The sequence below is a fragment of the Lissotriton helveticus genome, chromosome 11, assembly GCF_964261635.1.
Source record: "Lissotriton helveticus chromosome 11, aLisHel1.1, whole genome shotgun sequence".
NCBI lineage: Eukaryota > Metazoa > Chordata > Amphibia > Caudata > Salamandridae > Lissotriton > Lissotriton helveticus.
In genome coordinates this window covers 1,010,188,845-1,010,205,763 of record NC_136072.1, presented here as the reverse complement: position 1 = coordinate 1,010,205,763, position 16,919 = coordinate 1,010,188,845, and the positions used below count along the sequence as shown (strand labels likewise).

The window sequence follows — 16,919 nt, the reverse complement described above, 5'->3', positions numbered from 1 at the left end:
CCTCTCTCACTCTACACCCCTCTCCCTCTCTACACCCCTCTCCCCCTCTACACCCCTCTCCCCCTCTACACCCCTCTCGCTCTACACCACTCGCTCTACACCACTCGCTCTACACCACTCGCTCTACACCACTCGCTCTACACCACTCGCTCTACACCACTCGCTCTACACCACTCGCTCTACACCACTCGCTCTACACCACTCGCTCTACACCACTCTCTCTACACCCCTCTCTCTACACCCCTCTACACAGCTCTCTCTACACCCCTCTCTCTCTACATCTCTCTCTCTCTCACCTCTCTCTCTCTACATACCCCTCTCTCTACCTCTCTCTCTACACCTCTATCACCCTCACTCCATCTGTCTATCACCCTCACTCTATCTATCTATTGCCCTCACTCTGTCTGTCTATCGATCTATCGCCCTCACTCCGTCTATCTATCACACTCACTCTATCGCCATCACTCTATCTATCAATCAATTGCCCTCACTCTATCGGTCTATCTATCGCTCTCTATCTATCTATTGCCCTCCCTCTATCTATTGCCCTTACTCTATCTATCTATTGCCCTCCCTCTATCTTTCGCCCTCCCTCTATCTATCGCTCTCCCTCTCTCTATCAATCACCCTCACTCTATCACACTCACTATCTATCTGTCTATCGCATGACCACAGCATCACTCAGCACCACCACAGCATCACTCAGCACAACCACAGCATCACTCAGGGGCACCACAACATCACTATGCACTACCACAGCATTACTGAACGCCAGAGCATCACTCGTCGCCACCACAACATCACTCAGCACCACCAGAGCATCAGTCTGTGCAACCATTCAACAACAACTGGTTCAAATATGTTCTCTCAATGTTTCAAGGTTTATTACAAATGTCACAAAAAGATGTTAATATTTCACTTCTGTTCTTGGATTTTCGTCACAATAAAATACACTGAACATAATCTTCACAAAAGTTATTTACAAAAGTTTAAGCTATTGCCATTATAAATTACAATAACTTTTATTTAAGTATTCATTATAAAAAAATAAAGGCCATTGTTATTTGTAATATGAATACATCTAAGTCACGTAAATAAAACATATTGCATTACAAATGCTATAGGTGTCACATTTGCTTGCAGCTCACTAACACGCCTCAGTGACGTAATAGCTATTAGGAAAGCTACTTTCCACATTAGGAACTGGAGTTCACACGAGTGTAGTGGCTCAAAAGGTGGACCCATCAGTCTGGTGAGGACCACATTGAGGTTCCACACCGGAGCTGGTGGTGTTCTTGGGGGAATGACTCGTTTTAGGCCTTCAAGAAAAGCTTTAATGGCAGGCACTCTGAAGACAGAGAGATGCTGCCTATTCTGAAGATAAGCTGCTATGGCGGATAGATGTATCCGAATGGAAGTGTACGCTAGGTTGCACTTGTAAAGATGTAACAGATAGCAAATGATGTTAGGGATAGATGCATCTAGCGGGTTGATGTTATTGGCTGTACAGTAAATGACGAAACGCTTCCATTTTGCAGCATAGCATGCTCTGGTAGTTGGCTTTCTTGCCTCCTTGATGATGTCCATGCATTCTGGAGGTAGGTGAAGGTATCCAAACTCTAGGACTTCAGGAGCCAGATCGCCAGGTTGAGCTGTTGCGGATCTGGATGCTGAATGTCTCCATGGTTCTGCGTCAAAAGTCTGGGCGTGAGGCGCAGCCTTTGATGCGGCACCACAGAGAGTTCGAGGAACGTGGTGTACCATGCTTGGCGCGCCCACGTTGGAGCAACCAGGATGAGAGTCATCGAGTGCTGCCTTAGCTTTCTTGCCACCAGCGGTATCAGAGGGGCTGGCGGAAAAGCGTACGCAAATCTGCCTGACCAGTTCATCCATATCGCATTCCCCTGCGACTGTGGGTGAGGGAACCTGGCGGCAAAGTGTTGGCATTTTCGTTTGTGGCAAACCGGTCTATCTCCGGATGACCCCACTGCTGGAAGTACGGGTGGAGTACAGATGGGTGTAGCTCCCACTCGTGCATTTGATGGCTGTACCTGCTGAGCAGATCCGCCATCTGATTGTCCTTGCCCGGGAGGTGTTCTGCCATTAGGAAAATGTTCCTCTGAATGGCCCATTTCCACATGCTCTGAGCCAGATGAGACAGCTGTGGCGAATGGGTGCCTCCCTGCTTTTGAATGTAGTACATCGCGGTCATGTTGTCCGTCCGGACTAACACTACCTTGTTGCACATTTGTACAATGAAGGACTTGAGCGCCATGAAGATTGCCATCAGTTCCAGATAGTTGATGTGCATCTTCTGTTGCTGCGTCGTCCATAGTCCCTGCACCGTGTAAGTGAGCAGATGAGCTCCCCATCCCTGGAGAGATGCGTCCGTTGTTAGGATAATCTGTGGCACTGGCTCCTGGAACAGTCGGCCCTTGCAAAGGTTGTGTGGAGTCCACCAATGCAGAGAGTCGTATGCCCGACTGGTAACCAACACTAGGTCTGTCAATTGTCCCTGAGCCTGTGTCCACTGATTTGCTAAGCACTCTTGGAGCGGACGCATATGTAGACGTGCGTGAGGGACTATGAAGATGCAGGAGGCCATCATGCCAATCAACTGCATGAACACTCTCGCTGGAAGCGAGTGTTGTGGTCTGAATTTTTGGATTAGCGACTGCATGCTGTCTATCCTGACTTGGTTTGGCTGAGCCATGGCCGTCAGGGTATTGATTGTCGCACCTAGAAACTGCCGGACATGCGCCGGCTGAAGATGCGACTTTGGGTAGTTCAACGAGAAGCCCAGATCGTGAAGGAGGTGAATGGTAGTCGACATGTCCGCGGCGCACTGTTGTTCCGACTTGGCTTGAACGAGCCAGTCGTCTAGGTAGGGGTAGACATGGATGTTCTGCCTCCTGAGGTGCGCCGCTACTGTCGCCAGACACTTGGTAAACACTCTTGGGGCTGTGGTCACTCCGAAGGGTAGGACCTTGAACTGATAATGTTTGCCTTGGATAGTAAACCTGAGGTATTTTCTGTGTGACGGGTGTAGTGGAATGTGGAAATAAGCATCCTTGAGGTCTAAGGTTGCTAAGAAGTCCCCTTGGTTTAACAAGGGAAGAATTTGTTGCAGTGTAAGCATATGGAAATGTTCTGATAGTATATACAGGTTGAGGGGACGCAGATCTAGAATGGGTCTGAGAGATCCGTCCTTCTTTGGAATAAGGAAGTACAGGGAATATACCCCTGTGCCCTCCTCCTCCACCGGCACGAGCTCGATTGCGCCCTTTTGCAGCATCACCACTACTTCCTGCTGCAATAAGTGCAAATGCTCTGCGGACATAGGCCGTTGCCTTGGTGGAATGTTGGGTGGAGTGGACTTTAACTCTAGACAATAACCGTACTGGACAAGTTGTCGCACCCACCTGTCTGTGGTGATGTTTCTCCAGACTGGCAGGAACTGCTGTAGTCTCCCCCCGACAGGTGTTAAATGGTCGGGGGGCAGTGACAGAGAGTCACTGTTTGTTTGGGGCAGAGGAGCGGGAGTTGTTGTTTCCTCTGCCACGTCCTCTGGTGCGGTTTCCTCGGTAACCCCCCTTGTTCTGCTTGGGGTATGAGGATTGTGCTCCACCTCTAGAGAACTGTGACTGTTGACCCATCTGTCCTCTGGTGACTCCACGTGCACCTGAGCGACGAAAATTGTTGCCACGGAACTGTTGTGATTGTAGGGCCCCCATAGACTTTGCAGTTTCGTTGTCTTTCTTAATCTTTTCCAGGGTGGTGTCAACATCAGGACCAAACAGTCTATCAGGATTGACGGGCTGATTGAGTATGGTTGTTTGAATGTCTGGTTTAAACCCCGATATGCGGAGCCACGCCTGTCGCCTCAGCATGACGCTAGTGTTAATAGCCCTAGCTGCTGTGTCTGCGGCATCAAGTGCACACTTTATGGCTGCGTTGGAGATTAGTTTGCCCTCCTCTATAAGCAGTTTGGTACCCTCTTGAAACTGCGGAGGCAGGTGTTGTAAAGCTTGCTCTAGGGTGTCGTAATGCGCCCTATCATAACGTGCCAAGAGTGCCTGTGTATTCGCAATACGCCAGAAATTGGCAGCTTGCGCAGCTACCCTTTTGCCCCCTACCTCTAGCACTTTTGATTCCTTATCCGGGGGAGGAGCTTCACCCGTTGTTTGGGAGTTCGCCCTTTTGCGGGCATTTGCGACCACAAGGGAGTCAAGCGGCAACTGTCCCCGAATGTATGCAGGGTCTGCAGGTGCTGGTCTGTACTTCTTTTCGATACGTGGATTGACCACTCTCGCCCTGGTAGGTTCTTTAAAGATGTCCGCAGCATGCTTAAGGACCCCTTTGAGCATAGGCAGTGTTTTTACTGTCCTTTCAGAGACTGAAAAAGTGTCAAATAGAAAGTCTTCTTCTACTGGGTCAGCATGCATGTCCACATCATGATTAGCAGCTGCCCTTTCAATGAGTGCATGAAAACCTGCAGAATCTTCTGTTGGGGATGCACGTGCACTGAAAGGCTGTGGGTCCTGCCCCACATTTTGGGTGCCTTGGTCACCTATGTCATCATAGGAATCTTGCTGTGCATCTGGTTCATTGATGGGGAAAGTGTATTGGTCATCTTCTCCATATCCCTCACCCTCAGAGTGTTCTGGGGAAGGTGTTGGGCTCCTTCTAGGAGGAGGCTGGATAGGTTCCATCAGGGCTGAAGCGTCCTGAGCAAGCTTTTCTTCTTCAGGGGGATTACATAGGAGTCCACTGGTTGTGAAGTGATCTTCCTCTTGTAAAGGGTCAATTTGCCCGTGTCTGCGTCGATAAAACGCTCAGAATCCTCTTCTGAGTCGAGTAGTCGACCTGAAAGTGCTCTAGACGTTGAAGAATCCGACGTCTTTGGCGTCGATTTTGGCGTAAAGGCCTTCGGTGCCTCCTTTGGCGGGAAGGAAAAGAAGTTTACCAGCAGGCTTTGCCGGAATGTCCATCGGCTTCTGGGGCGACGGCATCGGAGCCGACGTAGCAGAGGCCTTCTCCCTGATTCTCTGTAGTGAAGAGGCGATGGGGGACGCGTCACTTACAGCGGCACTTGGCGCCGACGAGGAGGTCTTGACCTTGCCCTCGGATCCGAAGTCCTGTTGGCCCTTCTGAGTCTTAGACGTTGATGCTGCAGCCGCAGACACAGAGTCCTTGGACCGATGCGTTGATGTTCCAGGTTTCGATCCGTGTGATTTTGCTGGCTCCGTCTCCACCACGCGTCCGATTAACGACGTCCCAGTCGGAACCGGAGTCTTGTCGCTGGCTTTGGCGGGCTTTGACGGCGTCGCAGCGGTCGACCCGTGCCGAACTCCCTTCTTAGAGGAACCCTCCTCTGTTGACGATTTCGACCCTGTCGAATCGACAGTTTTCTTCGACTTCTGTGGACCGGGGGCCGACGGAGTCGATGAGGCAGCGGGTTTAGGTGTTTTTGTTGGAACGGCCGCCATCTTAGGGACGCTCGAATCCGTAAGTTTCGGTTTCGATTTCGGGTCGGCCATTTTAGATGTAGTCGATACCGTTGGTTTCAGTTTCGGTTTCGATGCGGGCTGCGCAGCAAGTATGTCCGTGGCCGGGCCTGAAGGCGGGGCCGTGGCTTGCGGTACGGGGTCTTGGGTAAGGCCGACTGGCGATCCCGTGACCCGAGCCTGATCCGCGTAACCTTCGGGGCATAGCTCATCCCCTGAGCTATCTTCCGCGGCCCCATAAACTTCTTCGACGTCCCCTACCTCGTCGACGTATTCAAGGCCTTGACCCACGACTCCGTCGTCGTCTTCCGGATCCGCCTCGACCTCCGTCTCGTGCGGGGAGATTTGAAGATGATGGCTCTGGTCCTCCTCTTCTTGGTCGCCGAAGATGTTTTCTGGATCTGGGGCCGCTTGTCTGGCCTCAAGGCGCACCGCGCGCCGAAGCTTGAGTGTCTTTTTGGACCTGAATCTGGAGCAGGCCATGCAGTTGTCCTCGTTGTGGTCCGGCGAGAGGCACTTGTTACAGACCGGGTGCACATCGATATGTGGGTATTTCGACCCACAGACGGGACAGTATTTAAACGGGCTCCGCTCCATGCTGAAAAGTTGCGGTCGTGTTGCGATGAGAAGGCCTCGATGTCCGAAGAGTGATACGACTCCGCAGACTCCGACTCAAAGAGACGGAAGAACTCGAGACCGTGCGCAAACAATACCGACGCAAAGAATATAAGGCCTTTTGGCCGTAAAAAAGCTAGTTTTTCTCGGTTCCGACAGAGAGACGTCGAGACCGCATCCGAACCCAATGGCGGAAAAAAAACAATCTGGGGATGGAGCCGATGCCCATGCGCACTGTAGTCCAGGGGAGGAGCCACCTATCTCAGGATACTTCGAAGACTCTTCCAGGACAACAATGTGCGATCATCCGGACCCAACACTAGGCGGCGATCTAATGCAAAAGATATGAATTTAGCAGCCCACATGCCTCGAACCTAATCTTCTGGAGGTAATGGCAATTAGGAACAGAGTTTCGATGGGGAGGAGCCATAGGAGACAGCTGTGGAGAGGCTCGACAGGACAGGACTCAGAGTTGGCCAGAAGCTGTGTCTCCTGGTGCTTAACTACAAATGTTTACCTCGCATTCCGAGATGGCCTTCAAGGTTCATTGATGCAGTCTTTGCAGGTCATGGACTCCAGACAAACAGGTAAATCCAGTGGGGATCCGTCACTGAAATTTGCTGGCGATAATCCTTAAAGGGTTTAAAACCTGTTGTCTAAGGGGGTGGCATCCCTTGCACGCTGTAATAAATTGTGAAGAAAACTCTTGAAGAAAGGTCTCTGTGAGACAAGTGAATCTCCGGATTCACGTCTGGTGGGGTGGAAAGAAAGGAACTTATGTCCGCATGCAGAAGTGGCTCTTAAATAGGCCTCAAACGTCACTTTTGGAGCAAAACAAGTCCGTACGGAGCCGGACAGTGCCACCTTCTGGCACACATAAGTACTAGGGAAAAGTTTCCAGATCCACTCTGATGCCTGGGGAGTATTCAAAAGGTGAGGAATTAGCAGCTATCTATAAGGCTCTATCTAAAATTTAGAATTTTCTTGCATCAACAGAACATCCAGTCAGCTTTGCCCTAAAATACATTTTGACTGCCACTATCGATTGTTGTGTGAAAGCTTGTATACAGACAGTGAAGTACTTGTGCCTTCGTTACAAAAATAGGAGCTAGCTTCAGATAGGAGGTAGGGAAGACAATCACATAGTTATGTTATGTTAGGTTATAAAAGCTTGTAAAGTGCGCAGCTGCCCCAGCGAAGGGGCGTCCCGGCGCTAAATCCAGAAGAAGGAACCAAGAGTTGAAAAACGGAGTAGGCACACTCAAGAAGGAATTTTACGGAAATAAATGAGTTTTTATGACTTTTCTAAAGACGGACAGACTTTCCATTTCTCTAATGTGAGTTGGTAGAGCATTCCAAGCTTTTGCTGCAAGAACACGGAAAGAGCGTCCTCCCACTCTACTACGTTTGAACCGGGGAACTTCAACCAGGTTTTGACCAGCCGAACGTAGTGCCCGCGAGGGGACATACCAGTTCAGTAGCGTACCGAACATCTTAGGAGTGGCCAGTCTCAAGATTTTAAACGAGATACAGAAGTCTTAAACTGTATTCGTTGGGCTACTGGCAGCCAATGGAGCCTACGGATGGTAGCAGAAATAGGACTAAATCTGGGCAGACCTACTAGAGCTCTGGCAGCCGCATTTTGAATAAGTTGCATTCGGGTGATTTCTGCCTGGTTAGCACCTAGCAGCAGTGAACAGGCATAGTCAAGTCTAGATAGCACTGTGGCCTGGACAATCAGCTGCCTGGTGGCCGAATCAAAAAAATTCAGAACATGTTTGAGGCTGCGTAAGATACCGAAGCAAGTGGCGGCAACTTTTTTTGTATGGGTAGAGAGGCTTAGGGTTGAGACTAGCCAAACTCCCAGATTTTTCACTTCACTCTTTGGCCCCGGGGCTTTCCCCAAAGCAGATGGCCACCAGTGGTCTCCCCACAAATGGGTGTTCCTGCCAACCAATAACACCTCTGTCTTAGCAGCGTTTAACTGAAGACAGTTAGTTGTCATCCAGTCAGCCACCGCGGACAGCCCGGCTTTGAATCTGACATGGTCCCCAATCACACCTTCCTTAAGGGCGACCACCAGCTGCGTATCGTCAGCATATGAGACGATGTTGAGGTCCCATACTTTGGCTCTACCAGATAGTTTCCACCAGGCAACGCTAGTGACTGTCCAGATAAGCATGAGGGTGTGCCACATGCTAAATGGACCCTGCCATCTGTTTCAGCTGTCTTTAAATGCTGAATTTGCACGAAGAAGCTGATTCACACAAAGATTGAAGACTGCCTAAAAAAAACAGCATTTCTCTGGTCTGCTTGGGGGATGTAGTCATTGATGGAAGCAATAGATGTTCCTATAAGACATCCAAAGGATTCCTTTTACCTCAGCGCATCAGAAAAGCACCAAGAGAAATTGGGCTGACAGATGGGGATACAGGACACTCACATAAGGACTGAGGCATAATGTTCCATAGCACCTTTCCTTTTGCCACTATTTTTCCCAGAAAATTGATGTATTGCATGCCATTCACAGGTAATCCTATGTGGTGAAAGTCTTGTTGTTTCCTTCAACAGTAAACCTGAACCAATTGCTTTACAGCTAAACATCAGTATTCAGAAGCATCTTTCTAAATATGATTATTTTTGGCAAATCTTTAAGATTTTTCTTCCATTTGTGTTTTTTTAAACATTTTATTCATAAATGTTAATGTTTTAGTTAAATTTGGTTTGAAAATGTGTAGGTAAGTGCCCCTTTTTGACACGGTCACCCCCACTTTTTGCCTGGTATCTGATGCAGTTTTCACAGAAGTGCGCTGGATCCCTGCTATCCCGGTCCACTGTGGCAGATCTCTTTCCCTAAACATTTTAATTGTTCCCCCAAATGACAATACCTTTAGCACCCCATGTAAGTCCCTAGCAAATGGTACCCCTGGTACCTAGGGCAGGGAGGCTAAAGAGGGTCCCTAAGGGCTGCAGCATGCATGGTACCACCTTAAGGAACCCCTCAGGACCAACATGCAGACTGTCATTGAAGTCAGATGCGTGCCATGGTGCAGAGAAAAGTGAAGACACAACATGGCACAGCTCCTGCAGCAGACCTTACAGCTCTAAGGCACGGGTCACTGTACCACAAGTATGGACATATCTGCATGAGCAGATAGGCCCTGTGATATGAAAGTCAATTCTTAGATATTACAAGTGAACAGGGAAGCCATTTTGAGAACATGTGCTGGAAACTGGTGATTACGAGTTCCTCAGCTATAAGATGACTTCACTGAAACTAGAGATGTTTGGTATCACACATCTTGTATTAATAAGCCGGCAATTATTCCAGAGGTGGATTTATTAATACATGCACCCATAGGTTACCTCAGAGGTGCCCCCAGAAAACCTAGGGACTATGGGTGTACTGGCTGACTGATGCAGACCAGCCTGCTACCACAGACAGGTTTCTGACCCTCTGCAGGTGAGAGCTCGCGCTCTTTGGGGGCAGAAAGAATGCCCCCCAACAAAGTGAGAGGACACCAGGACCTACCAGAGTAGCAAAGGACCAATACACAGGGTACCAGATCCATTGCAGCAAAAAGAGCCTGTGAGAGTCCAGTCTGGACTCCCACTACTCCGAGACCAAGCACCCGTTGAGGGATATCAGCACCGCAGAGACCCACTTCCATAGTGGCCCAGCAGTCCTGATTTTTGCACCCTCAACCGGCAAGACTGACAACCACAGGCCCTAGGATACACACAGCCCATCCAACCTTCCCACTCTGCTCCCGAGTACCCCAGCCAAGGTACAGATGAACCGGCTGTGCCCCCTTGTTCCCAGGACCCATGTGACCTGAGCCCCCTAGTGGCTGCTCCCAGACTTGTTCCCAAGCTCCCCTCTGCATCTTGTTTCTAGGTGACCCCCCTTCTCTCCATCGGCGTAGCGCGCGCAAATACCAACCGGACCAGCAACTCTTCACACGGATGCCACAGGGCAGGTAACAAGAAACTGCAGGTGGTGCTTTGGACCCTGGCCCCCTACAGCCTTAAGTCCCAAAGGAGGCCCCCAAAAACGAACATAAATAACTGTATGCTACATATGCCTTTTCTCTCCTAAGGAAGCATTGCTGTGTAAAGACACAATGACTTGAACTACTTACTTACCTGTAAAAATTTATATTAAAAAAAAGTAATTATTTGAAAAAAAGTTCTTGGTAACACATTTTATATAAAAGAAGACTTATTTTTCTAAATTGGTCTAGGATTTATACTTGAATTTATGTTTCATTTATTGCCTCTGTGAGTACAACAAATGTTCAGCACTACTCTCTGATAAGCTTAAACTGCTCATCTACACTACCACAAAAGAAAGCCTTTATCATAATTTTTGCGTCTGTAGTACCACTAGGGTGTGTCTGGACTCTTGACACGGTGTACCTTGTTTTGGTCCACTGTATAAAGACCCAGCTTCCTACAATGTTGAAGGTCCTAATTGTCTTTAATATGAGTGATGTCTGGTAGGTTCATGATGCATACATTTCTTTTGGGACTGCTTTGCTTTTTAGCCCAAACTGCAAAAGGATAACGTGAGGTTAACTTTGGGAAAAACTGTTTTTCATTTTAGGTTCTTCTGCTTAAGCAGGGTGGGAGATTAGTCACTGCTCACATCAACACTGCTACCTTTTCTCCCAACACAGCTTAACAACCTACATTAAATAAGCCTTAGCCCAAGTCAATATAAGTTTGTAATTAGATTGCCAGAAGTTCCTTTTTTTAACTCTACTAAAATACCCCAACACCACAGGAAAATTAAGCCCACTACAAATAGCACCAAATACTTTTGTAGAAATATAAATCGAAAATCTATCTAACCAAGTTCATCATAGACATTTTGACTCTGGTAATTAGCTGGGGTTTTTTACAAATATTCTTTTATACTGCCAAAGCAATAAAGACCCTCAAACCGTATCTTGAGAAGAAATAATGTACCTGCTCCACCCAGCACGGTTGTAAGAGAAGGGATGTATAAAAACTACTGAATCTTTATCTTCTTATTTGCCAAAACATTTTATCTTTCAAATTTAAAACCTCAAACTCAAAGGGAATTAACATTTTTCCTATGCTGTTTTTTATGTTTAATTAACTTCTCCTAAAAGCAAACCCCAACAAAACCATACTCCTCCTCTTCCAGCCTAAAAAGTATCTCCACCCAATCCACTACTGGCTTGACAGTTCAATTGCACTAAACTGCAAACATTATACATCGAACTCGGTCAAATCACTTGGGATTACACTAGCCAGAAGCCTGAATATGAAAGAACATATTAACGCTACTGCAAAAAGTGCCTTCTACACCCTAAAACTCCTAAAAAAACAAGGTCATGGGCATTCCAAAAACACACCTTCTACCAATGAAGTCCACACTCAACGCAGAGGCCAGACTGATGTAGAGAGATGATTCAATCACATCACTCCCACCCTCAAGAAATTCAACTAGCTACCAATCGAAGCGAGAAGTGTATTCAAAACAGCCTGCTAATACATAAAACTCTCTAATAATACCACCTACCTCGCTAACAAACTCACTAAAGCTGGAAGAGCACTATGAAGCTCCAACACTCTTCTTCTTATTCCTCCCAAGTTCCCTCACTCGATCCTTCTCTGGTAATGCCCCGAGAGGTTTGAATACCCTTCCTAAAGAAGTGTGTGACAACCAATCCTACCTTCACTGTGAGAAAAACTTAAAACTGTCTCTCCTCAATAAATTCCTAAAGTAATCCACCTAAACTACCCAGCCTGAACTACCAAGTACCGCGTTTAACAAACTCACTGATCACTCTGAACTCGATGTCAACTCCTCCTCTGGATACCCCACCACCAATATATTATGTACTAAGATTCGCTCCCCTCCTTTATCCTTACCCTGTAAACAAGCCCTGTTTTTATGCTTCCTTCCCTATATTGTATGACTTTTCACTCCCTATATTGTATGACTCTTTGAGGTGCCTGCTGTAAACGATGCAGATGTAATTTTTGCAAAATCATATTCTATGGTATAACTATTGTAAACAATCTTTATGTAATCCGTTTAACAAGCTATAATGCCGTTGGGTTAGTTGCCCAGTAAAAATCTCAAATAATAATAATAATAATAATAATAATAACAAAGCAGAGGCTTTAAGCTAGGTTACATTTGGTCCACAAAACTTGAGAAACATTTGCAGTCTATCCTTTTTAAAGGGATGTGCATATAGTGTCTCCTGTAAAAAAGCTACCATATGCATATCAAGATGAATTAAATTCTCCAGAAACTCCTGCCAATCATGCACCATTCTCTTCCTATGAGAGATTTCATTGTTGAATACCACTAGGGTCTGGAGCAGTATGCTTTAACACCCTTTTAGGGTGTTAAGTGCTCTATAAATGCAATTAGAATGCAATATTCAGATCACTGAATCTCTTGTATCCACACTCTACAAAGCAAAGCTGGTGAACTGTCCCTCCTTGTAACAACTGATTTTAAAACTGTTATAAACTGAATGTTAACGGAGCAGCAGGAGGAATCTAGCGAAAAAAATAACACTTTTCAAGAACACAGCACTGTGTTAATTAGCCTGTTTCTTTTCTTTACAATAGAAATGTGCATATGAAGCGAAAAGGCTCTTTAAACAGACAGACGCTTTCTTGCAGAACACACCAGAGAGGAATGGATCTCGATAAATCCTATAAAAAATAAGACATTAACCACATTAAACACTCATTATTATTAGCACTTTAAGGTTGATACAAGAATGAAAGGCAGTCAACAAAATATTTAAATTTTTTGGAGTAATCTTAAAATAATTATAACAATCTCTAAATATGTGCTTGCTGGGAAACTGTAAACCATATTCTGAGATGCTTGAAGAGTTATTACAGCGCTCTAGAGCAAAACACAAATGAAGTTAGAAACAGCAATTCCAAATTAACTATATAATTTTCCTGAAAATTGTTCTCAACTATACTCATTTGTGGTAAGACATACCGCTCCAGGTTGTAGTACTCCAACCACATGTTGGCATATTTTGCATTTCCTTTAGTCATGATACTATCCCAGAGCTCTCTGGCCTTCTGAATGTTGTTGCAGTGACGAGCCTATTAAAAATTAATGAGATTACAATCCCATTTAATGAAATAAAGGCTTTTTATCATAATATATATAAATATAAGTATTTGTTTATTTTATAACATATATGTTATAACATTTATGATTGTGAATATGTACTTATTTATTTTATAACACAAAGTAGTGGTTCCACAGAGACATTGCCACCAAACAAATTCATTAATACAAATACACCATAGGAGTGCAAATAAAACAGTAAATATAGAAATACATTCACCAAAACTATGCAAAAAATAAAACGCTACTCCATCTATATATTGTTTATCTAAAAAATATATATGGCCATTCAATTCAGCACCCATGTAAAAAACACATTACCAATTCACAAATACCGAACACAGTTAAAACATTTAACAGTAACAAACTATAAAAGCTTCATGCCAACTCCCCCAGGCCGACCGGACAACAGAACTAGCCTCTTTGATATGATATGCCATACGTCATTTAGGGACAAGCACTGGAGTGCCTCTAACAACTTTGCTAAAACCCTTCCTAAATTAAAAAGTGACATTGTCTATAAATTAAAAGTGACTTTGTGCATTTTAATCAGTTATAAGGTACTGATGTATAGACCCGATAATATCATTAAAATTACCCCCAAGGACCATTTTTATAGATCTAAATATGAAATAGAAAAAATCTTTAACCTGTAACAAACATTAACTGGCGGCAGAATCATCATCATAGATCCTCCTCATAAGTAGCACAGGTATAAATTATCCATAATGGGGCAATATGTTTGTTTCTTGGTGATTCTATCCCAGGAAAAATAAAAACAGGACATGAACTAAATCCTGCATCAAGGCATTATGAAACAAATGACAGCTTTGGTGGCTTTCCATACAATTTGTTTTGTCCAGCAATTATTTTATATATTATATGAATAATTATATTGAGCACAAACTGCCTTTGAAAAGGCATCGGAGCACTGTAAAGTATGTAAAGAGATGTTTTGGGATTCAACTATTTTACAGACAGTACAGGTCTACAAGTCACAATCAGACATTTAAACATATAAACTACAGTCAACATCAAACTGTTGTCTATTTCAGCACACACTGCAAAAAAGAGACAACAGCATTTCTATCACGAATTGAATTCACACAGAAAACAACAATAATATGCTGCTGTGAGCAACATGCTGAGGAAAGAGTGAAATATACCTCACACTTTGAGCAAGAAGGAGAATGGCTGAGGGAATACTTGGGGCTCAAAGAGAGCAAGAGACCAGGGGCCGTATTACCTATTGGCATTGTTTGCGCCCAGCGCACCTTTGAAAAGCTGCGCCAGGCGCAAAAAATGCCATGCGCCCCATTATGATGACTGCGCTGCCCTGGGGGCAGGTGGCACCTTTTAAATAGCACACTTGAGAGCTTCTTTGACTCTGCGCCCGTGTCTGTAAAATGGCGCAGGCCCAGAGTAAAAGGAATGTTCTCATTTGCTTAGGGCACGCCCCTATGCAAATGAGGGAAAACCCTCTGTTGATAGCGCTGGCATTTTAAGTGTGCAAGCGCCATCGGTATTATAGAAGGGGGTGCACAATCGTCTGCGCCCCCTTCTAAAATACCAAAGTGCCCCGGGGGCGCTCAAACGCCCGTTGTGCCCCCAGGGCACCGTATGTAATACGGCCCCAGGTAGAATGAAAGGATTTTTTTTTATTATCAAAACCACAAACTCTAGATTGGGCAATTATGAAAAAAAGAACACAGAATTAAGGTAAATATATGCACTTAGTTAAAGAATACATGGTGCTGCATGGAAATGAATTCACGAGGTAACATTTTCATAGAACACATCTTTAAAAAAAATTGCAAATCCCATGGAAAAAACAACAGAGAGGAAGGAAATAGAGTACCAAATTCACATTCGATACCATAAAATCCGTCATTGGTCTGCAGGAAGATCTGTTCAGTGAAGTTTGCCTTCCGGAAACATTACCTCAATCCATGCCCAGTTCTGCATTATGGTACAAGATGGATCTCCACTTCCACTGAAACCTGATAACAGAAACATCAAATCAAATATTAAAAACAGTTGAAACCAAACACGTTTCAGCAAAGAAAGTATCACACAGACTATCAATCAATTTCTTGTATTAGAACTGCTGCCTCTTGGACTATCTGCATGTTTCTTTTCTACAACATGTGTCCAGCAGTAAATGTATAGACTTCTAAATAGAAAGGAGAGCGAGCCACGAAGCATTTGACGGGATCGCCAAGAAGATGGTCTCCCCACAAGTATAAGCTAAAGACAAAATCTATATTGAAAGGTTGGAGGCATGTGAGCTGTAGATCACATGCTTTCCATTCCGGATGTTTGCACTTTTCTTCGAAGATGTCTCTCCAGTCACGAGATCGGTGACTCCTCCCTTCGGTGATAGTGCGCATGGGCACAGACTCCATTATTAGATTGTTTTACCACAAAGGGTGATAATGGAGTTAGTAAGAGTAGTAAAATAGAGATGTCCATGTGTATGTATCTAAGTAAGATATCACTGCAACAGATGTAGGTACCCGGGAGGCAGCTGGGCGCATGTGAATCTAGAGCTCTACATGCCAAGAACAGATGAATACTGGGTAAGTAGCATTTTCCGTCTGAGGCATGCGAGCTGTAGATCACATGCTTTGCATAGACTATATACCAGTAATCTCCCAAAGCGGTGGCTAACCTGTAGCTGTTGCAGAGGTTTGAAAGTGTACACATAGAACTGCCAGGCCCACACTAGCTTGCTGTCTTGCTAACAAATCTACACAATAGTGCTTTGTGAAAGTGTGAGGTACAGACCATTGTCAAGGACGATGATTCTCAGGCTGACACCAATGGTTTTCCCGACTGGTGGTGCGTTCATCATGGTATGGATGCTTTTCTCTCTTTGCAGCCAATGGACTCGCCATGGTGGATTGTACTCTCGACTCCCGCCCGTGTTCCGGGTGGCTCCTTTAACTGGGAGCACTTCCCGGACGACTCCGCCCCTGAACTCCACGTCACATCCGGCGGGCCTATGACAGAAGAGAGGAACCTGGCGGAAGAGCACAGCAGAGAAGAATCCGGAAGCAGCAGAGGACGGGAGAAAGCTAGACCTGAAGAAGTTCCAGCCGGGACAGCGGTGGAGCAAGAGAGCAGTCCACTCCTGAGGCCGGAGCCGAGAGAAGCTGTGGGAAAGATCCTGGAAGAGCCAGGAGGCCAATAAACCCGCGCTACAGCCTGCCATTTTCCTGGAGGAACGTGGCTATCTCAGGTGCGTACGAGGTTTACGGGGTGGGCGGGGGGGAGTTTGCATTAGCGGGCGAACACCACCCATCCCGATGATCCCAATCACCATACCTTCATATGTGCACAACTCCTAGGTGCTGAACTAAGCACTTGGTGAACCTTCACTCCTTTATCCCTTGAGAAGAGAACCCCCTCTCCTCATCCGAAATTCTGTGTTTTGTGTTTTACCAAGGTCAAGAATAGCTCTGTGACCAGTGAGAAGATGATGGGAGGAAGACCCTGATCATAAAAGGCAAAGACCGAAGACAACTAAGACAAATTAACCGGATGGTCTTCTATATTTCTGTTTGCATTTAAAATAAAGAATAAAACGTTTTGTTTCATCACAAAGGTCTGGTTATCTCGCTCCTTTCCAGACTTTCACAACCATGTTGCAG

At 45.7% G+C, this 16,919-nt stretch overlaps 1 protein-coding gene across 1 annotated transcript in view; it reads right to left on the bottom strand.

Annotated features, from left to right (window-relative positions):
- Positions 1-16,919, bottom strand: part of SART3 (spliceosome associated factor 3, U4/U6 recycling protein) — a 542,493-nt gene that overhangs the window by 280,938 nt on the left and 244,636 nt on the right. The window contains exons 11-12 of the mRNA XM_078667411.1: positions 15,208-15,266; positions 13,129-13,238 (exon numbers count right to left, since the gene is read on the bottom strand). Of these exons, the coding sequence (XP_078523537.1) occupies positions 13,129-13,238; positions 15,208-15,266 (169 nt within the window). The remainder of the gene's footprint in view (positions 1-13,128; positions 13,239-15,207; positions 15,267-16,919) is intronic.